The 21,836-nt window shown below is 44.1% G+C and overlaps 2 protein-coding genes across 4 annotated transcripts in view; one reads left to right on the forward strand and one right to left on the reverse strand.

Moving 5' to 3' along the window:
• abca1b (ATP-binding cassette, sub-family A (ABC1), member 1B) overlaps positions 1-17,336 on the forward strand; it is a 40,018-nt gene extending 22,682 nt beyond the window's left edge. Inside the window, exons 16-49 of the mRNA XM_070912947.1 lie at positions 61-282; positions 367-571; positions 767-880; positions 1,087-1,261; positions 1,432-1,563; positions 1,672-1,949; positions 2,038-2,258; positions 2,455-2,525; positions 2,655-2,859; positions 3,299-3,350; positions 3,466-3,591; positions 3,895-4,043; positions 4,128-4,252; positions 4,429-4,527; positions 6,377-6,566; positions 7,155-7,249; positions 7,358-7,390; positions 7,496-7,601; positions 8,280-8,354; positions 8,935-9,104; positions 9,424-9,601; positions 9,701-9,816; positions 10,030-10,174; positions 10,300-10,423; positions 10,968-11,097; positions 11,521-11,647; positions 12,150-12,212; positions 12,310-12,416; positions 13,553-13,694; positions 13,842-13,976; positions 14,641-14,744; positions 15,098-15,190; positions 15,592-15,835; positions 16,287-17,336. Of these exons, the coding sequence (XP_070769048.1) occupies positions 61-282; positions 367-571; positions 767-880; positions 1,087-1,261; positions 1,432-1,563; positions 1,672-1,949; positions 2,038-2,258; positions 2,455-2,525; positions 2,655-2,859; positions 3,299-3,350; positions 3,466-3,591; positions 3,895-4,043; positions 4,128-4,252; positions 4,429-4,527; positions 6,377-6,566; positions 7,155-7,249; positions 7,358-7,390; positions 7,496-7,601; positions 8,280-8,354; positions 8,935-9,104; positions 9,424-9,601; positions 9,701-9,816; positions 10,030-10,174; positions 10,300-10,423; positions 10,968-11,097; positions 11,521-11,647; positions 12,150-12,212; positions 12,310-12,416; positions 13,553-13,694; positions 13,842-13,976; positions 14,641-14,744; positions 15,098-15,190; positions 15,592-15,835; positions 16,287-16,439 (4,704 nt within the window). The 3' untranslated portion in view covers positions 16,440-17,336. The remainder of the gene's footprint in view (positions 1-60; positions 283-366; positions 572-766; positions 881-1,086; positions 1,262-1,431; positions 1,564-1,671; positions 1,950-2,037; positions 2,259-2,454; positions 2,526-2,654; positions 2,860-3,298; positions 3,351-3,465; positions 3,592-3,894; positions 4,044-4,127; positions 4,253-4,428; positions 4,528-6,376; positions 6,567-7,154; positions 7,250-7,357; positions 7,391-7,495; positions 7,602-8,279; positions 8,355-8,934; positions 9,105-9,423; positions 9,602-9,700; positions 9,817-10,029; positions 10,175-10,299; positions 10,424-10,967; positions 11,098-11,520; positions 11,648-12,149; positions 12,213-12,309; positions 12,417-13,552; positions 13,695-13,841; positions 13,977-14,640; positions 14,745-15,097; positions 15,191-15,591; positions 15,836-16,286) is intronic.
• Positions 17,337-18,036: 700 nt separating this feature from the next.
• Positions 18,037-21,797, reverse strand: nipsnap3a (nipsnap homolog 3A (C. elegans)). Of its 3 annotated transcripts, none has more exons than XM_070913458.1 (6): positions 21,714-21,797; positions 19,893-20,100; positions 19,657-19,815; positions 19,430-19,579; positions 18,977-19,063; positions 18,037-18,485 (listed from the first exon to the last, which is right to left on the reverse strand). In XM_070913458.1, the coding sequence occupies exons 1-6, from the start codon at positions 21,783-21,785 to the stop codon at positions 18,409-18,411; spliced, it is 753 nt and encodes a 250-aa protein (XP_070769559.1). In that variant the 5' UTR covers positions 21,786-21,797; the 3' UTR covers positions 18,037-18,408. The 3 variants fall into 3 exon arrangements, with proteins under 3 accessions (XP_070769559.1, XP_070769558.1, XP_070769560.1); XM_070913457.1 differs by having other exon boundaries at positions 19,654-19,815; XM_070913459.1 differs by having other exon boundaries at positions 19,654-19,815; positions 21,726-21,785.
• Positions 21,798-21,836: the final 39 nt, after the last annotated feature.

The following is a 21,836-nucleotide window of genomic DNA, read 5'->3' on the forward strand; positions in this document are numbered from 1 at the left end:
TGCATACAGGTCTCCAATGTGATGTGACTGACTGTCCTGAACTTGTTGTGTCCTGTTTAGATGGGGAACCTGCTGCCCTACAGTGACCCCGGCGTGGTCTTCCTCTTTCTGGGGTCCTTCGCCGTGGTAACCATCATGCAGTGTTTCCTCCTCAGCACGGCGTTCGCCCGCGCTAACCTAGCCGCCGCCTGCGGAGGTATCATCTACTTCACCCTCTACCTGCCCTACGTACTCTGCGTCGCCTGGCAGGACTACATTGGCTTCGGAGCCAAAGTCTTCGCTGTAAGACCAACAAACTTTGATACGTTTGTTATGATGCTGTGTTGTTATTGGACAGAGTGAGTCACATGTCCTCCTCCCCTGCAGAGCCTCCTGTCCCCCGTGGCGTTCGGGTTCGGCTGTGAATACTTTGCTCTGTTCGAGGAGCAGGGAGTCGGTATCCAGTGGAACAACCTGGTGTCGAGTCCTCTGGAGGAGGACGACTTCAGCCTCCGCACCGCCATCATCATCATGTACTTCGACTCCTTCCTGTACGGAGTCCTCACCTGGTACATTGAGGCCGTGTTTCCAGGTGAGAGCTAACATCCTTTTTAGCTGTAACACACACAGACGAGCTGCAATCAACACCTGAACTTCTATTTCAAGTTTTAACATGTGCTTAACAGACACATGGGAGTCGAGTGTCTTTGCTTCAGCTCCTTTTTCTTTTTAAAGTCATCTAATCTACACACAGAAACGCTGAAAATGTATTTGCTGTGTGTCTCAGGTCAGTACGGGATCCCTCGACCCTGGTATTTCCCCTTCACCAAGTCCTACTGGTTCGGAGAGAAAGATGGGAAGTCCAACAAAGTCCCTCTGAGCCAGAAAGGAAACCCAGAAGGTGAGCTGTGATGCAGAGTAACCAGATGGTGGCGATACAGAGCTGCATTCACAGAAGCAACAAATAAACAACTCTGACCATAATGAGCAAAGGGAACAATCTGAAAACAGATGTCACTTTCATTCTCCTATAAGTAGTCTACAAAACTTGATCTGAAAGAGGCTTCCTGAACAGAGCAGTAATGTGTGTGTACACTGTTGTTCCAGCTGTGTGCATCGAGGAGGAGCCGGCTCACCTGGAGCCCGGCGTCTACATCGAGAACCTGGTGAAGGTTTATCGTCACGGGAAGAAGCTGGCTGTGGACGGACTGACGCTCGGCTTCTACGAGGGACAAATCACCTCCTTCCTGGGACACAACGGAGCCGGAAAAACCACCACCATGTGAGTAAAAGACAACATCAACCAGTCCACGAATACTGATAGTACACCTGTAGCAGGTACAGAAACATACAGGCAGAGGAACCAATACAAAGCAGACACAGATACAGGGTTAGAAACAGGCACAGATCCGGTACGTCTATCTGAATAATCTCCTCTTGCCTCACCTACAGGTCCATCCTGACTGGTCTTTTCCCTCCAACGTCTGGTACTGCCTACATTATGGGCAGAGACATCCGGACCGAGCTGAGTGCCATCAGACAGAGTCTGGGAGTTTGTCCACAGCACAACGTCCTCTTCAGCATGTGAGTCCTCCAACACGATGCTCGTCAGTGGTCAGTCAGTTTGTATTCACTTTGTTTTAGTTTTCAAAGGTTTGTGACCTTGTTCATCTGTTGCTGCGCCCCCTGCAGGCTGACGGTGGAGGAGCACATCTGGTTCTACGGCCGGCTCAAAGGCCTGTCAGAGCAGCAGGTGAAAGGTGAGATCGAGCAGATCCTGCAGGACACTGGGCTGCCGCACAAACGCACCTCCAGGACGAGCGCGCTGTCCGGCGGCATGCAGAGGAAACTGTCTGTGGCTCTGGCCTTCGTCGGGGGATCCAAGGTTGTGATCCTGGACGAGCCCACGGCCGGCGTCGACCCCTACGCTCGCAGAGGGATCTGGGATCTGCTGCTGAAGTACCGACAGGGTGAGTTGTCCTGATGGGTCGGTTTAATCACTGATATTAAGTTTGGTCATTTTTATTCACTTTAATTTAACTCCCTGTCTTCCGTCAGGCCGGACCATCATCCTGTCCACACACCACATGGACGAGGCGGACATCCTGGGAGACCGGATCGCCATCATCTCCCACGGGAAGCTGTGCTGTGTGGGCTCGTCTCTGTACCTGAAGAACCAGCTGGGGACGGGTTATTACCTGACGCTGGTGAAGAAAGAACCGGAGCCGTCGCTCAGCTCCTGCAGGAACTCGTCCAGCACCGTGTCCTTCACCAAGAAGGTCTCAGCCACACATCACTGCATCACTGTACAGTATTTAGTGTTTTAATGCAGTATTCTGCCCTCTCAGTGCAGTATTTTAATGCAGTATTCTGCCCTCTCGGTGCAGTATTTTAATGCAGTATTCTGCCCTCTCTGTGCAGTATTCTGCCCTCTCTGTGCAGTATTTGAATGCTGTGCTGTGTGTGTTTCAGGAGGAGGAGTGCGCCTCGGTCAGCAGCAGTGACGCAGGACTCGGCAGCGAACATGAAAGTGAGGCCGCTACCATCGGTGAGCTCTCTGTCCTTGCAGAGCGTCTGATTCATTCACCTTCAGGTGGAGCTGATCTGTGTCTCATGTCTCCGTCCTCAGAGAACGGCCCCGCGGCGTCCATCTGTGACATCCCCTTCGCACCCCCCGACGTGTCCCTGGTCTCGGGTCTTATCCTGTGTCACGTCCCCGCCGCCCGCCTGGTGGAGGACCTCGGCCACGAGCTGACCTACGTCCTTCCGTACAGCGCTGCCAAGGACGGAGCCTTCGTGGAGCTCTTCAAAGACCTGGACCACAAGCTGCCCGACCTCGGTATCTCCAGCTATGGAGTGTCTGACACCACCCTGGAGGAGGTGACGTGGTTTTTATTTCCTGAGTCTGATGTTTAATGTGATTCAGAGAGGAAGAAGTTCCTCGTCCATCTGCGTCAGCAGTCAAACATAAACTGAGCGTCTTTTCAACTGATGATTAGAAACAAACGCTGCACAGAACCAGGTTTATATTTGTTTGTGCTGTATGTCAGACTTTATTGACTGTACATACATTTGTGATTCATGAATTAAAATATATTTTCTCATCATGAGTCATTAACAGCAGCTGCCTCTGAACAGTGAAGCTGAAGTGATTTACAGCTCAGATCATCTGAAAGGAAACCACTAGATAAACTTAACGCTCAATTATTAATACATTATTAACAATATTTTTATTATGCTTTTCAACACGTAAACACAATATACATATATTATTCGAATTAAAATATTATAATGTTCTTTTAAATGGTTGTTTTTGTAGATTTTCCTGAAAGTGGCTGAAGATAATGGAGTCGACACTGAAGTGCCCTCAGGTGAGGAGTGACCTCTGACTGTTTAAGAGTCAAAAACACTGAAATCAATGCAAGTCTTCACTGCACCCTGTGTGTGTGTGTGTGTGTGTGTGTGTGTGTGTGTGTGCGCGTTCAGATGGTACACTTCCTGTTCGGAGGCGGAGGAGGACTCACGCCTTCGGGGGAGGAGACCATCAGAGCTGTCTGAGACCGTTAACAGAGGACGACAACAACGACTGCAACGAGTCTGACGGAGACCCTGGTACACGATATGTTCTCATTCTTTAATAACAAAAAGCTCTCAAACACCAGATGATGATGATGTTCCCACTGGTCAGGCTGAAGCTTCTTTCTATCAGACTGGGACCTCCCAGGTGGTTTTATATAAACATTATTTACATCTACGACTTTAACACTAGCAGTTACATTATATACTGTAGTTGCTCCCCAGACCTGGCTAATGTTAGCATACTGGTGTTTTTAATGTGCTAGCATTAGCATAGCTAATTTGTATCAGTAAAGTTTCGATGGCGTATCATGCGACTTGTGTCATGTGACCTCTCAGAGTGCAGGGAGACGGACTGGTTGAACTGTACTGATGGTAAAGGATCGTCTCAGGTGAAAGGTTGGACTCTGAAGAGGCAGCAGTTTGTGGCTCTGATGTGGAAACGATTTCTGTACGCTCGGCGCTCCAGGAAGGGCTTCTTCGCTCAGGTATGCTGTGTAAATAAAATAATAATATTAATTGTTTCTCATCAAACTTTTAATTTCATCTGAAAGGAAATGTTTGTTTTGCAGATTGTTCTTCCTGCTGTGTTTGTGTGCATTGCCCTGGTCTTCAGTCTCATCGTCCCCCCGTTTGGAAAATATCCCAGTCTGGAGTTGCAGCCCTGGATGTACGAGGACCAGGTCACCTTCTTTAGGTACACAACTGTCCTGCACTGGCTCACACTGTCCCACACTGCACTAAACTCTCCCACACTGCACTAAACTGTGTCACACTTCACTAAACTGTCCCACACTTCACTAAACTGTCCCACACTTCACTAAACTGTCCCAGACTGAACCGAGTTAAATTTTGAGTTTGTTTGTGTGTTAGTGACGACGCTCCTGGAGACGCCAACATGCAGAAGTTATTAAACGCTCTGCTGGACCCTCCGGGCTTCGGGACTCGCTGCATGGATGGACATCCCATTCCGTAAGAAAACATTTTGGCTTTTTGGGTTGTGACCTTTTATTTATATGTTTTTTAACTTGCATCTTATTTTAACTTCATCTCATTCAATGCAGTAAAATTGAAAAGAAATTTTACATTTCTAATAATTATCTATTGACTATTTATAAAAATCATCTACAAAAATCAGCTCAGAAACATTTAGTTATGACAGGTAAAATGAAGAACTATTTTTAGGTCGGCAATCAAATTTAAGTAAATTTGTGGCATCGACCAACTGAACTCCTTCGTCCAAAAGGTCAGATGTCTTTGAGTTGTGTCCTTCCATCGAAGCATGCGTTCAGATGACACTCAGGTGGATCTGATCTGCTCATCGGAGGCTCGGTCATGAACTCAGCTTGCAGCCGGTGTTCACCTGTTCTAAATATGGCTGCGCCTCAAGTTTCCAGCAGGTCATTGCTCACTAAGCAGCATTGTGATAGTGGGAAACATGGCATCAGAACTAAGTCAAAGTGTCAGAAGTCAAACTGTTATTCTGAGCAAAGAGGGGCTTTCTCAGAGTCAAATCATGGCCAGACTTAAGGTTTCTAAGGGGGCAGTGCATGGAACTCTAAAACGCTTTGCAGAAACGGGATCAGTTGTATCCAAAGCTCGATCAGGCAGACCAACAGTGACCACAAGCTTAGTTCCCTGAGAGATAGAAAAGCACCTTCATCACAGATACACAATCTGCTAAATAAAGAATGCCACACTCCAACCAACAAAAGTCCTGTCAAAAGAAGGCGGTCTTGTAGTGGTCTCAGAGGACCAGTAGCAGTTTCTAAACCACTTCTCAGAGGGAAAAACCAGGCCAAACTCTTGGGGTGGGCTAAGAAAGAGCAGCATCTTACTGTGGATGAAGAATATTTACTGATGAATCCAGGTTAGAGACTTCTGGCAGTAACAGAAGGGTGTATGTAAGGAGACGAGCAGGAGAGAGAATGATACTGCAGTGGATCAAACCAACAGGGAAACAGGGAATATTCAAGTCTGGGGGGGTTTGCCTACTCTGGAGTTGGACCCCTGCAGCAAGTCGACTACACCCTGACCAAGGGGAAGCACCACTCCATTCTTCAGAGACATGCTGTACCCTCTGGTCTGCATCTTTGTGGAGAGGGATTCATACTGCAGCAGGAGAAGGACCCCAAACACACCTCAGAGCTTTGCAAGAACTACTTGAAGACCAAAGAAGACCAAGGAGTCCTGACTGTCATGGACTTTCCTCCACAGTCACCTGACCTCAACCCTATTGAACTATTTATGGGGGCATTTGAAGACTCAGAAAGCCAAGCCTTCTGTGACATCACAAGAAGCCCTCTGGAACATTGTCAGGTCATGCTGGGATAACATGGGTCATCAGGTTTGGCACAAACCTGTGGAGTCCATGCCAGCTGGACTGCATGCAAAAGGGGGACATACCAAAGACTAAGAGTCTCTGAAATCCCTGAACATCTTTCAAAGATTCAACTTTTCACTCAAATTGTTGAGCTGATATTATCATTTGTAATGAAAACAAATAGTATTACATTCAAACAAATGCAAAAAAAGAATCTTGACTAGTGGTCTCAGACTTTTGGACTCCACTGTGTGTGTGTGTGTGTGTGTGTGTGTGTGTGTGTGTGTGTGTGTGTGTGTGTGTGTGTGTGTGTGTGTGTGTGTGTGTGTGTGTGTGTGTGTGTGTGTGTGTGTGTGTATTACAGATTATTGATTCATTTGGTCTGTTGGACATTTTTACTTGACAAATGACATTAAAGATAAACGGTATGATTTTGCTGCTGAATCCTGATCATTGGCTATTTTCCTGTTTGACTCATGACCCCCCCCCCTTCTTCAGAGAGGCTCCCTGTACGATGGGCGATGAGGACTGGCAAACTCCTGACGTCCCAGAAAGTGTCCAGCAGCTGTTCAGCTCCACAAACTGGACCATGGAGGATCCGTCTCCGGCCTGTTTCTGCAGCTGCGACAGCAAGAAGAAGATGCTGCCAGACTGCCCTGCTGGAGCCGGAGGACTGCCCCCGCCTGAGGTCAGACCACCTGAAACAGACCTGAACTTGAACTCAGCACTGCTGTCGTGTCCTCATGAGTTGTTTGGTTTTAACCACCTGAACGTTTTTAGACCAAGATATTTAAAAAATATATAGTATTTCTTCATCCCGATGATGACGCTGGAGCTCAAAGGAATCATAATATAATAATATATGATATGATATGAGAACACAACTCTCACAGCAAACAGAATCAGCATCACCACATTATGTGTCACCATGTGGAGAAACTGTTCACAGTAAAATAACCACATTAAAAATCTGACATCTTGAATGACTTCACTGATGTAAAAATGACAAAAATCAATTCTGATCATTTACAATATTCCCACATTGATCTGAAACATATATATACGTATGGTATTAAAGGGAAGGGAGAGAAGCAGAAACAGTCAAATGTCTTCAAACCCTTAACTTTATTATCGGACTGATTTTTCATCAGTGAAGTCTCTTGGAAAAATGTTTCCAGTTTTATAAAAAAACAAGTTGTCATGAAAGATGTTTTAAATATGAAACGTTATTTTATTTGAGGAATGTTAAAATGGAGAAACGTCTGTCGATGTTCAGATGAAGCTGAGTGCCAGCGACACTCTGCAGAACCTGACAGGAAGAAACATCTCCGACTACCTGGTGAAAACCTACGCTCAGATCATCGGCAAGAGGTGCGACACTCACCTGGAAGATATATCACAGTAGAAATACACAGAAATACTGCACATGCACAGTATCCACAGTGACTAAACATTTTTGTGTGAATGCTTGTTTCACAGTCTGAAGAACAAAGTCTGGGTGAATGAATTCAGGTCAGTACTTTTAATTCTTCTGGTTTTATTTTGAAAATCTGTAAACTCACTCAGTCGTTGTTTCCAGTTTTTTTCACAGTCTGGAACTTGTTTTTCTCTCTGCAGGTACGGAGGCTTCTCATTGGGCGCCAGGAGCACTCAGGTCCTCCCACCTGCCAATGAGATTGACGACGCCATCGAACGAGTCCGAAAGATCTTTGAGTTACAGAAGGTCAGCCAGAGACGCCAAATGTTTCAGTACAACGTTTCAGTTACAGACGTTCATCTTTATATTTGAGTCACAGCCAACAATAATCCATCAAACAAGGAATCCGATCATAAAGTCCTGACAGACCTGACTGTCAGTAATTCATTATAAAATCTCTAAAAATGACTCTTCAGATTAAAAACATGCGAGCGAAAACGAGAGAAAAGAGTCTTGATGAATTGTTGATGAAGAACTCTTCTTGTGAGTCTGATGTTTGATGAAGGTTCGTGTCTGTATTTACTGACCTGCGTTTCATCTGGACTGGACAATCATGTGCCCTGGCCCACTTGTACAGATACAAGGTCCGAAAGGAAAAATATGTTGCAAAAAAAACACTTCAAATCCAAAGTGGAAGGAATGGAAAAACGAATTCTAGAGTTTGCCACGACATAATTAAATTGATGTGAAAAAGGCGGACGAATCAACGCGCTGGGAGCTGACCCTCTAAAAGTGTCTCAGTCGTTTCCGCCTCTTGAACGCTCAGCTTTCACGCCGGCTCTGTTTTTTACATTTTTTTCCCGTTTATTTTTATTTGTAATTCTTAATTGAATGTTGTGTTGATGTCTTATTGTAACTGCAAAGTAACTCAAGATCAACAAACGAACCGAAGTGTTGGATGTTAAAGTCTCACTTTGCTTTCAGGGAGCTGCTGCAGACCGATTCCTCGACAGTCTGTCTGGTTTCATCAACGGTTTGGACACAAAGAACAATGTCAAGGTGAGCAACATCAACGTCAACCACTGCTGATGAAGACCCTACGAAGACTTCACCCATATCATGTAGAAACACGATTTAACAGCATGATGCAAATATAATAAGTAGATAAGCAAAGTTTCTTTATAGAGCACATTTAAACACATCTTAAGCTGAACAATGCTGCACAGAAGGACATCAAATACACCCAAAGAGAAAGATTCCAACGGCAACAATAAAAATATATGTCATCGATAAAGACAGAAGGCAGAGTTTGGTTCAGTGTCTCTAATGTGTAGATTTGAATTAAATGTCATTTTTCATAACTGTTTTGTTCTACACCTGAAAGTCTTCGACGGCTGCATCAGAAGCGGGTTTCTGAAGTCTTTCCAGACGAGTGTCGATTTTGTCTCATTGTGAATGAAAATGTGAAATTAATTTAAGTTTGCAGCCGAGAAAAGTAGGATATTTTACTTCTTGACATGTGGAATGAAGCTCTGCAGGTGTGCAGCTGAGCATGCTGAGAAAGAGCTCAGGTGTTCAGGTGCCCTTTTCTTGATTCTGATGATTAATCAGGAATAATTAGATGTTAAACTCTCCTCAGATCTGGTTCAATAACAAAGGCTGGCACAGTATCGGGTCCTTCATCAACGTGATGAATAACGGCATCCTGAGAGCAAACCTGCCCGAAGGAAGAGACGCCAGCAAGTACGGCATCAGTGCTTTCAACCACCCTCTGAACCTGACCAAGGAGCAGCTGTCACAGGTGGCACTGTGAGTATACACACACACCTGACAGGAAACACACCTGACACCCCCAATACACCTGACAGGAAACACATCTGACAGGTGAAACACACCTGACAGGAAACACACCTGACACCCCCAATACACCTGACAGGTAACACACCTGACAGGGAAACACACCGGACAGGGAAACACACCTGACAGGAAACAAACCTGAGACACCTCACCTGAACTACCACAGACAGGTGTCCCCATTCAGATGAGGGTGAACTCCCTGTCATTGGAGTCCATTGTTTTGTATATCAGGAATCTTTCATCACCTACATGTCATCCTTTCTGTCTCCAGGGTAACGACCTCCGTGGACGTCCTGGTGTCCATCTGTGTGATCTTCGCCATGTCCTTCGTCCCAGCCAGCTTCGTGGTCTTCCTCATTCAGGAGCGAGTCAGTAAAGCCAAACACATGCAGTTCATCAGCGGAGTGCAGCCGCTGCTCTACTGGGTGGCCAACTTCATCTGGGACATGGTGAGACACAAATCAAACGCGCCCTCTCTGTGTCACAGGGTGTGTGTGTGTGTGTGTGTGTGTATGTCAGTGTTGATGTTGTCGTTTGTGTCTCTGCAGTGTAACTACATCGTCCCGGCAACGCTGGTCATCCTCATCTTCATCTGTTTCCAACAAAAAGCCTATGTGTCCTCCACCAACCTGCCGGTCCTCGCCCTGCTGCTGCTGCTCTACGGGTCAGATACACAGTACTACTACACAGTACTATTACACAGTACTACACAGCCCTGGGGTACACTCAAACTGTAATGATGTGATTTTCCTTTAGCAGTTGAGTTACAGAAGCGCTCCATTATAACGACGTGTTCCTCCTGACTGAAGTAGACTGAGAGGGTTTAGTTTTCTCTGTTCTGACAGAAACGTTTCTCTGCTCGCTGTTCTGGTTTCAGTTGGTCGATCACTCCTCTGATGTACCCGGCCTCCTTCTTCTTCAAGATCCCCAGCACGGCGTACGTTGTCCTCACCAGCGTCAACATCCTCATCGGCATCAACGGCAGCATCTCCACCTTCGTCATGGAGCTGTTCGGAAACAACGTGAGTCAATGTGGAGATACATTGCAGCTGTTTAATCTCAGAGTCTTTAAGCTCAGAGTTAAACTGCAGCTTTAATGTAAAGCTCAGAGTTAAACTAAACATGTGGTTCAACTTCCTGTCCGCAGGAGATCGGAGGAATCAACGACATCCTGAAGAACGTCCTCCTCATCTTCCCTCACTTCTGTCTCGGTCGAGGACTCATTGACATGGTGAAGAACCAGGCGATGGCCGACGCCCTCGAGAGATTTGGTAACACACATGCACACTCAGTCTAAGTCTAAGTCAGTGTGGGTCTGGACCGCTTGAGGGGTCACGAGATGATTAACAAGAAGAGAAAAAACAGGTTTACATGGTCAATATTGGCTTTGTTTGTTTACTGGTCGAGCTGCTGCTGTTTGTTGATTTTGAACATCCAGTCGTTAAAAATGTTTTTTCCTGTTTTAGTTTATTTGGAAATGGATGTTATTTTTCACTCTGATACTTGATTTGTCATTTTCAGAAAATACAATAAATAAAAATGTGATATACTTGAGTCAGCTGAAGTGCAGCTGTTCTTCTTATTGGCTGCTGTGAGTCTGATACTAAGATTCTGATTGGTCTGAGACATTTAGTTTCTCATGATGCTTTCTGATGCTGTAAATGCTGCTTCAGGGTAAACATCCATCCATCATCAGACTTGTATTATTTTATTTTGATAAGTGTGTCCATCTCTTCCTGTGACTTCCTGCCATGTTCCTCGTTGCTGATTGGCTACTGAAAGTGTTGTTTGATGGTTGTGTGGATGTTGTTTCAGGTGAGAACAGGTTCCGCTCCCCTCTGGAGTGGGACATGGTGGGCAAGAACCTGTTTGCGATGGCTGTGGAGGGAGTGGTCTTCTTCATCATCACCGTCCTCATCCAGTACAGGTTCTGCATCAAACCCAGGTACACACACACACACACACACACACACACACACACACACACACATATTTACTTTGGGGACATTACATAGACTTACCCTAACCTTAACCACTGACCCAAAACTCAGCTTTTTCCCTATGAGGGACACGGCTTTTGTCCCCAATTAGTGTGCCCTTCAAAATAAAAGTCTGATCCACATAGCACATACATTTATAATGTAGTCACACTACTACATGTAAACACTACTACGTGTACACACTACAACTGCTACATGTACTCACTACTACGTGTACACTACTACGTGTACACTATTACGTGTACAAACTACTACATATGTACACAAATACATGTACACTACTTTGTGTACACTACTTTGTGCAAACACTACTACGTGTACACACTACTACAGTAGCTCAGTGTGTGTTTGTGTCTGTCTGTCTGCAGGTCGGTCAGTAAACTCACCAAACTAGGACCTCTGGGTGAGGAGGACGAGGACGTGGCCAGAGAGAGACAGAGGATTGTCCACGGCCTCGGACACGGAGACATCCTGGAGCTCCGACAGCTCACCAAGGTGCACATACACACACACACACACAGTGGTGTTTCCTCAGAGTACATTACATTGACTTATATTCATTTCATTTCCTGGAGACTTACCATAACCATAACCACCACTTGCTTAACCCAACCCTAACCTTACCCTAACCTTACCCTAACCATACCCTAATCTACCCTAATCTACCCTAACCACTTGAACCAAGTCTTCATCCTAGAATTTAATCATTTATGTTATGGGGATTTGTGTTTCCCACAATGTGACTGTGTAAACATATTTATGTTCCCACAACATGAGTAATACACGCTCTCTGTCACACACACACATACAGTACATACACACATATGCAGGGGTTGGGGGTTCACCTGGACACAGTGACATCATCATGTCACCTGTTGGTTGTCTGTAAACTTTGACTTTAAAACTGCAGAATGAGTTGATGAACTGAGTAAACTGTAGCTAGAGCGGGTCTTTGGGAACCATTTTATAAGTGAAGTCCATTTATTTGGTCCTGCAGGTGTTCAAGAGGAAGCAGAAGCCGGCGGTGGATCAACTGTGTGTTGGGATTCCACCTGGAGAGGTGAGACTCGTCACTCATCCAGTAATTAATAATGTATTCAGAATAAAATACTGAAGCTAATAAAAACATGACTAATAATCATGAACCGTGTTGTCAGTGTTTCGGGCTGCTGGGGGTGAACGGAGCTGGAAAGACGACCACCTTTAAGATGCTGACAGGAGACACGCTGGTGACCAGCGGAGAAGCCTTCCTGGCTGGGAAGAGGTGAGGTCAAATACACATCATAATCTGAACTCGGCAGGAAACAAACCTGCAGACCTCAGATCAGCTCTTCAGGTTGTTTCAGGACCTGAAGCTGACCTCAGGTCAGTGTTATTGTTGCAGCTGAAGGATTAAAACTTAATTAAGACACTCAAACCTGAAGTGATCCTGACAGACAGAAACTCTGAGGTCAGCTGAGGTTCCGTTTCTGAATCCTTCACAGAGCTCAGCTTCAAACTTTGATATGATCTGAGTTCTGTTGAAGAGTCATCTGATTCAAAGCTTCAACTGAGACAAAGAAAAGCAGCAAATGTATAAGCAAACTATTAATGATAACACTTCTTCTTCACTTCTAATGAATTCATTCCAGTAAGAGAGTCCTTCATTCAGATCACAGCAAGATCTGAATATTTGTTTCCAAGAAAAAATGAATAATAACTCCATATTGACTTGGGTTTAAATTGAGTTAGTACCACATTACACAGATCTTTCCAGGAAAATATTGGAAACATTTTCTGAAAATCTGGACTGACTTCTCTGCTGATCAATTTATTGATTCATCAACTAATCATTCTCAGACTTTTTTAAGGATACATCCTGAAACCTTTCTAACTTTACATTGATTTTACTCAGATAAAACTTCTTATTGAACACTACTGAACTGAGCAGTTTGATATATTTAGTTATATGATAATAATATATAAACTAATAATATAATATAAGTAAAGTATCATCTCATATTTATACTCTGTTCGTTCATGTATTGAGTCTAAATCAGCCTCTAACATATCCACCATGTTTTTAATCTGAGCTCAGTCACAGCTCTGGTTTGTTTTTCGTTAAGCTCATTAATTAGAATAAAAACACAGTGAAGTGTTGCTCCATCTTTTAATCTCAGAGCTACATGAGGTTCTCAACCTGCGGCTCAGGGACCCTGCAAGTCCTGCACACACACAGTAAAGGTCATGTGTATTTCTCTCTGGTCTTGCTCTGCAATGGCTGCTGCAGGAACAAGGCGTGTTTAACACAGTGGGATGATTACATACTGTGTGTGTGTGTGTGTGTGTGTGTGTGTGTGTGTGTGTGTGTGTGTGTGTGTGTGTGTGTGTGTGTGTGTGTGTGTGTGTATGTGTGCCTAGTATCCTGAGGGAAATCGATGAGGTCCATCAGAACATGGGCTACTGTCCTCAGTTTGACTCCATCAACGAGCTGCTGACAGGAAGAGAACATCTGGAGCTGTACGCCGTCCTTAGAGGAGTCCCTGAGAGGGAAGTCTGTGATGTGAGTCTGAAAATAAAAACACACACAACACACTCAGCTCTGTCTGCACTACACACTGTACACTGTAGACGTCACTGTACACTGCAGAGGTCACTGCACACTACAGACATGATAATGATGACGATGATGAGTGTGTTTGATTGACAGGTGGCGGAGTGGGGCATCAGGAAGTTGGGTCTGGTGAAGTACGCTGATAAAGCAGCAGGAAGTTACAGTGGAGGAAACATGAGGAAACTGTCCACAGCCATGGCTCTGATTGGTGCTCCACCTGTCGTCTTCCTGGTAACACACACACACACACACACACACACTGTCAGTCAGTCATGTGACTTGTAGTTCACCCAAAATATCAAATATATCTGTTTTTTACAAAATACAATATTTAATTAAAACCAGTCCGTTGGGTCGTAGCAGGAAACAAGCTCAGACATCTTGATGAAGCCTCAAACATTTGTGTGTGTGTGTGACGGAGTGGACGGCACCTCACTGAGTGTTGGTTAAAGTCTTCTTCTAATTCATTTTAATGAGTTTGTGTTATAACACTCAGTGTATTGATGAAGAGGACGAAGATGTGACCACACTATGTAATAAATACAGAGTTAAATGAAGTTATTTTACAGCAGCTGTGTGTCAACAGGGTTACACAACAGCATCAGATCACTGTCAGCCAATCAGAGAGCAGCTGAGGTGTTTAACTGTAGGATTTGGAGGGTGGGGGGCTCGTGTGCGGGGGTTGTGTAACAGAGGGAGGATTAAAAAGGAGCTGCTGCTCTGTTTACTGAGGAGAGAAGAAGAACGAACTAAAAAACAGAGAAGAAGAGTTGGTTATTTGTCAGTGAGGTGGCGGCAGCAGTGATGCCCCTCCTCCCCCTCCTCCTCACCTTCACCCTCTGCTTCCTGCTCCACCTGTGGGCCAACCTCAACCTGGCTGTCCTCCTCGTTACAGGACGAGCCCACAACCGGCATGGACCCCAAAGCTCGCCGGGCGCTCTGGAACTGCATCCACAGCGTCATCAAGGAGGGACGCTCCGTCGTCCTCACCTCGCACAGGTAGGGGGGACGCCCCGTCCTCACCACACACAGGTTGGACAGACACCATTAAAGAGACACAGATATGTCCACTAACAGACAGACACACCTGAGGACAGGTAGATGTTTAGTGAGATTAATATGTGTCCTCTGTTAGTGTACTTATTAAAAGTTTGTGTTCTCGGTCAGTGTCCTCACTTTGTGCTGTTAGTATGCGTTCTTAGTCTCCTTCAGTGTCTCTCTCAGTAAGTGTCTTCAGTTTTTGTTTCTTAACTTTTTGTTTTCACCTAGTGTCCTCAGTTTGTGTCCTGAGTGTCTGTGTGTGTCTGTGTGTGTGTGTGTGTGTATTAACTGTGTGTGTGTGTGTGTTTCAGTATGGAGGAGTGTGAGGCTCTGTGCACCAGGATGGCCATCATGGTGAATGGCAGGTTCAGATGTCTCGGCAGCGTCCAACACCTGAAGAACAGGTAACACACACACGACATATTTACACTGAATTCCAAAATAAAAAACTTCTTAGAGGTGATTTAGCTTTAGAAACGTTTTTGGTGGTTTTACTAAATAAAAAAACATTCAGCATCAATTTATGAACAATTTCTATGTATTAATCTTCAATTCATTCATATTAATTAATGTGTATTTAAATAAATAAATAATACGACCACTGGGGGGGCGACAAAGTCAGATATATTTCAGTCATTTAAAGGTTCAAATTATTACTTTCAGGATATAAATCACTGAGTGAAGGGAACAAAAACTGTATATTGATGTGAATGATTCATTTCTTTTTCTTCTCTGAAACTTCATACTCGTGATGTGTATGATGTGTATACAGCAGGTTGTTATAAATGATGATTTTGTCTATTAGGTTTGGTGACGGGTACACCATCATCCTGCGGGTGGCGGGGCCCGACCCCGACCTGATGCCCGTCATGAAGTTCATCGAGAGCGAGCTGAACGGCAGCACGCTGAAGGAGAAACACAGGAACATGCTGCAGTACCAGCTGCCATCATCTCTCACTTCACTCACTCACATCTTCTCCATCCTGGCCAAAAATAAAGAGACGCTAAGGATCGAAGACTACTCCGTCACTCAGACCACACTGGACCAGGTAAAGATCCTGAAACATGTACCTGACAGGGAAGTGCGGTTTGGAAACCTCATCAGATGTTTTATAGATAAATGGATTGTTGTGTTATTTTCAATCAAAGTTAACGGGACTGTTGGGAAATGTGGTTTCAATGTGGAGAAACAATCAGCAGCTCAGAGAAACAAAACACTTCATATCCTTTCTTCTTCTTCTGGCTTTTTGGTTTTTAAGTGCCTCAACAACAACATTCACGCTTCAAAATGTTCATAAGTTTAAACAGAATGTTCAAACTTTGCTTCAAAAGCCACTTCGAACTCTTTCAACTTCGACTCCCATCAAACCTCTCAGACTTGATGTTTTAACGTTTTACAGTTTACTGTTTGAAGATTTTCAGCTTCACTTCAATTATCTTCAAAGAATTGATCGCCACAACTTCTCAGATTCTAATTTGATGGTGTTTCTTGTGTTTCAGGTGTTTGTGAACTTTGCAAAGGACCAGAGTGATGACTATCACTCCAAAGACAACTCGGTGAGACGGAAAGACGTCGCCATTGATGTTCCCACGCTGAGCTCGAGGGGAGGAGCTGCTGAGGGGGGGGGCACTCTGAGGGAGAGCGTCATGTGATCATGTCATCATGTGATCATGTTTAGGTGGCTGGAGCTTCAGCCTGGACTCGAACCTGCGGCAGAGAGGACGCCCCCTCCTCACCTGTTGTGATGTCATACTGATTTACTGAGTACTGTGGGCGGAGTCACCTGCTGCCTCATGCCAGTCAATGCAAATGATTTCCTGTGGAGGAGCCGAGCCGGCTGCCGACCAGACGGAGTATTAAAGAAACTTGAATAACTGCCTTCAGACTTCCTGTTGAGGGTTCATCTTCTGTGATTGAAGCGCTGCCTTCAGGGTCTGTTTGTTATTCTGAACAATGAAGAATCCAAATCATTTCAACCGGCCGAAGGCTCGACTGCAAACATCCGATTCTTAAAAAAAACGTTTGATTCCGTTTTTATCATGTCAGAGTTTTATTTATATGTGTAGCTGAAACAAAGAGTGTAATTTGTTGTCTTATTTTAGCGGAGTCCAAGGTGGCATTACTGTTTCCTGTAGCCAATCAGCCAATCAAAGTGCTCGATGCAAAGTGCTGCACAAAAAATTAATTTTATAGTTTTTTTAAGAAAAGATGATAAAAAGAGCAGATTTGTTTTGTTTGGGTGTGAAGCAGTGAAATACCTCATCAGCTCCTGAAAGCACACTACAGTATTGGTTTCCCTGGAAACTGCTGATCGATCAACGGATCATTTCTCCTTCTCATGTTGTGATTCTGTGTCTGAGCAGCTGATCAGACTGAAGGAGCTTCAGCACTTTATGTGTTCACACCATCAGTTTGTCTTTGCACTGAAATCCACCGATGATGAAACTGTTTTATTCTCTGATCATTAAAAGTAGTTTAATGTGACAGGAAAGGCTGATGGGAAGAAGAACTGTTACTGAACAACACTCAATAAAATGAAACAAATCTACCGTCTGAGTCGGAGTCTTTCATTCACACCAAGATGTGTCTGTCAGACACAGATGTGACTAGGAACATCAGCAGCACCTGGACGGAACCACCAGAACCTTTAGTACTGTACTTAAGTACACATTTGAAGTACTTGTACTTTACTTGGGTTTATACTTCTACTGCACGACATTTATCTTTAGTTACTAGTTCAAACTAGATCGTTAAAGAGATAGTTCTTAAAACTAACTCAGATGCTAATGAATCAGGAAAACAATAAAATGATGGGCACTTTTACTTTTGATACTTTAAGCACAATTTGCTGCTAATGCTTGTGTATTTGTACTTAAGAGAGTATTTAGTAGTATTACGTTTACTGCAGTCAAAGAATGTGATTGATAACTAATTAAAGAAACAGATCTGTGATGCTGCAGAGCTGCCACAGATTTATTTAGTAAATATAAAAATACCTGTTTGTTTCTCACAGTTCAGTCAATTATCACAGATAAAGACTGAATTCTAATGAGTAAATATCAAAAAGATTATTAATCATGACAACAGGATTCTGTACTTTATGTAAATAAATAAAATAAGATTTATTTATCTGAAGATACCGAGATCATTAAAAATAATTATTTCAGTTTTTCAGACATACATGTTTATACACACATCACATCAGCTTGTCTCTACATGGTGTATAAATAAAGTTATGACCAACAGACGGACTGTGATGTCTCACTTTATTATTCAGTTATTTCAGACAGGTAGAGTGCATTCAGCCTGAGCTGTCAGCCTCGCCCACCTCCAAAATCCAGACCACAGGATTGGATGCTGCTGTTGTCACTCACACACTGACTGACAGGTTCTTGTTTCTGAAGATGCTCAAAGTTAATTTACTTCAGTAAAGTTTGTAACAGAAGCTTTAACTGATCCATTTGTGTGACCGTCTTCAGCAGGAAGTTCATGCTGAGCTGTGATTGGTCCATTCAGAGAAAGGGGAGGTGCTGGAGGTGAGGATTAGTTTTACAGTGTTATAGTGTTTGTCTCTGTTGCCATGGAGATCAGGTGTGAGGACAGGAAGTGGAGGACACGAAGTTAGTTGAGTGGAGAGAACGAACAGGGAAACATGAGTTTATTCTCCTGAGAGTCCAGATGGACGACGCTGTTTCTGACTGGGAGAGAGAGACAGATCTGTTAGTGCTGATTGATTATTGATTGATTTTATTACTGACACCTGCTGCTCTCACGTTCCTTTAATGGTCACTTGATCCATAATAACGTTTTCAGGTTTGAAGATATCTGACTGGATCTTTCTTTATCACTTTCAGAAAAAAACAATATAATAATAATAATAATAGATAACATGTTAAAGGGCAGATTCAAAATGTTTGAAGTCTGTGTTAAACACTCAGGTGTTCACGTGTTCACCTGAAACAAGGTCGTTCTGTTCATCAACAGATCTCTTTATAACTGATTCTAATGGAAGTGTTCAAAACTTTATGTGAAGTTAACATGAAGCTTCAACAGTTCAACACACCAAGTGCAGACTTTCTTTTTATCATCATCGTCGTCATGTGTGATGTCACATGATGTTGTTGTTTGCGAAGTCACATGTTGTGGTCATGTGTGATGTCACATGATGTTGTTGTGGGCGGAGTCTCACCTGCAGCGACCACTCTGGCATCAGTGTGCGCTTTGTGTCGAACTTCAGCTCGCTGGTCGGCGCTCTCAAACCACCAGAGGGCGTGAACTGACCGAGACACAACACAGTGTCATCAACACACACACACACACACACACACGCAGACAGCTGAGCAGCAGATCTGTCACTTCCTGCTGCCATCTTTGTGACACGGGCTATAAACCGGACAGAGGGAACCGTAACACACTGACATGTCAAAGGACTGCAGACGAAAATTAGCTTTAAGCCAACTCTGGTACAATACCCCAATGGTAACAGTTATGTTTAATATTGTACACGTTCCCTTTCCAAATAAAATGAATAATTAAATAGAATAAATAAATATTAAACAGAGTGCAGGAGGCTCAGAAGGTTCCTCACAAAACAAAGGAATCTGCATGTGTTTTTAGGCTGGTTATTTTTTTTACAGTGTACCTCTGTTCAGCAGGCCACACTCGCTGTGGAAAGCTCCCACCAGCTTGCCGTACCCCGGTGCATCATGCGCGGTGACTGCAGCCTGGAAGGCGTTGCCCCAAACTGCCGGACCCCCGGGACGCATCTGGAAGGAAACCAGCTCGTACACACCTGAAACACACCTGGTGTGAATGATGTAATTGAAAGCAGTTATTTCGTGTTTACAGTGTTGGGGCGGGGCTTACCACCTTCCTGTGGTGGCCTCTGCAGGTGGCTCCAGGGAACCAGGTAAGTGACCTCGTTGTCCTGAGACATCAGCATCGGTATCGCCTTGGAGATGTACTCTGAGATCCAGGAGGGGTCCTGAGACAGGGCTGCCCGAACAGCTGCCCGCTGAGAATAACTGTCTGAGGAGGAGGAATAGGTCAGTTATATAAACCTCATGATGAAGACGAACCTTTAGACAGAAGAAGAATGCCCTTACCATATTTCCATATATGGAAGACCTTGTTCAGGCCGCCGTACTCAACGCTCCAGTAGCCAATCAGCTCAGAGTGGGCAGTGCGCAAGTGGATCTTCTCATTGGTCAGTTTGAGGAATGCAGCATTCTGGTCTGGACGGATGCAGTAGGTGCGGAACTCATAGAAGGTCGTGTTTTTCTGTTGGGGACCAGTGGAGAGGCGCACACGAGGCTGCAGAGAGGAGGGAAGAGAGAAGAGGTTTCACTCTGACAATAAAACAGTCACCTGGTTCAGAGCCTGGAAGTTCACCTGGACTACAGACTGGACTGGACCTGGAACACCAAGACCTCTTTGATCAGGCAACCACCAGGCGTTTCCCATCATGCCCTGGGTGTTGCGGTCTGTGGAGAGCATAGACTGTATGTAAAGATGGACGACATGAAAGCTCCCCAAAAGTCAAGCCCAAACGTCTCGATCGCCCCCTAGTGGCTGGCTGCAGTATATGTCATAAGCCTCGCCCCCTCCATGTTAACGGATGGGACCAAACGAAAAAATCCAAGTACACAACAATTACATTTTTCCCAAAGATGGTCTGATAAGTTTGAGTTTAATTAGTTATTTGATGCTATAAAAAGGGAGTGAAATGTCATGATTGACAGCTGTGATTGACTGTATTGTGCTCACGATTGGGTCGGACGGTTGTATGGGCAGGACCTCGATACCACAGCTCCAGTTTATCGGTCAAAGTCAACAGAGCTGAACACCATTCAGACTGGGGCTGGACACACAGGACATTAGTATGGGAACTGGAAACTGACATTAAACAATAGACAACACTGCAACTGGACAATAGAAACTGTCACAGGGAACTGGGCGCTACACTAGGTTTGACATTATTGCGCTGCAGTTGCAGTGCAATGCCCTCTTCATGTAGTTCACAGTGTTTTCTTTTTTCTTTTTCCAACCTTGAATCCTTAAATCATGCTTTATATTTCAGTCATTAGGAACATGATTAACACTGTTTATTCACTGTTACAATTTGTAAAATTTTAACTGTCATCCTCCGCTTTTATTTATGTGTTGCAACCTCATTGTACTTTGCACCCCCCTTTATTTGATTTTCTTCTACTTTTACTTTTTGAATTCACTTTAATTTAATTGTATAATTATATATCTATGTATATCTAATATATACATACTATATCATTATTTCACTGTGTATTTCAAGCATCTTCTGGATGTTTTGTCTTTATTTTGCACTTTCCATTAAAAGGAAACTGAACTGTTTTACAAGCTTAATTTATTTTATTTCTTTGGTACTTTTTAAATTGTAGTTTATTAGGGTGGCCATTAGATTTAACAACAATAACAATAAACCTTCATGAAACTTAATGTTAAATATAAAGTGTTTCCTGCAGTTCATTAATGAGGACATCGAGGGACTGAAATATGAATATTGAACATATTAATGATCACGTGATTTAAGGGAGGTCATCAGGTGAACTAAGCTGCAGGTTGTGTTGTCTCTGCAGAGGCCTCTCAGCTGCTGGTTAATCTTAAACTTCAGGTTTTGACCTTTTCTCCAAAGGTCCAAAGATCAACTGCAGACCACAAACTTCACATTGTCATAACTCTCTCTTTCTTGAACCCTACAAATCAGAAGCAGAGAAAAATAACTTCAGTGTTGAGCTGCAGTAAGCCGTGATCAGAGGATAAAAAGTGGATGTTTCTGTAGTTTCAGGAGGATCTGTCCTCAGGACTTACAGGCCTGTTACAGTCTGCAGCAGCAGCTCTGAGTTCTGGTTGGTTTAGGCCTGGTGGTGGTTGGTTCGAGTGAAACTCACCTGAGCAGCAGCAGCAGCAGGTGTGAGCAGGACAGCAGCTGTTCTCAGTGAGGAGCTTCTGAACTTCAACATGTTGAAAGTGAAGTGACAGAAAACAGAGCTAGCAGTAAACAGAAGAGGAGA

Source organism: Enoplosus armatus, chromosome 10, assembly GCF_043641665.1.
Source record: "Enoplosus armatus isolate fEnoArm2 chromosome 10, fEnoArm2.hap1, whole genome shotgun sequence".
NCBI classification, from domain to species: Eukaryota; Metazoa; Chordata; class Actinopteri; order Centrarchiformes; family Enoplosidae; genus Enoplosus; species Enoplosus armatus.

Bases quoted from the DNA above. Each gene is read 5' to 3' on its own strand.
- nipsnap3a (XM_070913457.1), bottom strand. From the start codon at position 21,785: ATGTTGAAGTTCAGAAGCTCCTCACTGAGAACAGCTGCTGTCCTGCTC. The intron at 19,580-19,653 runs GTAAGCCCCGCC...GGTGTGTTTCAG, and splicing joins GAGGCCACCACAGGAAGGTG to GTGTGTACGAGCTGGTTTCC. The intron at 18,486-18,976 runs GTGAGACTCCGC...TCTCTCTCCCAG, and splicing joins TGCCAGAGTGGTCGCTGCAG to TCAGAAACAGCGTCGTCCAT.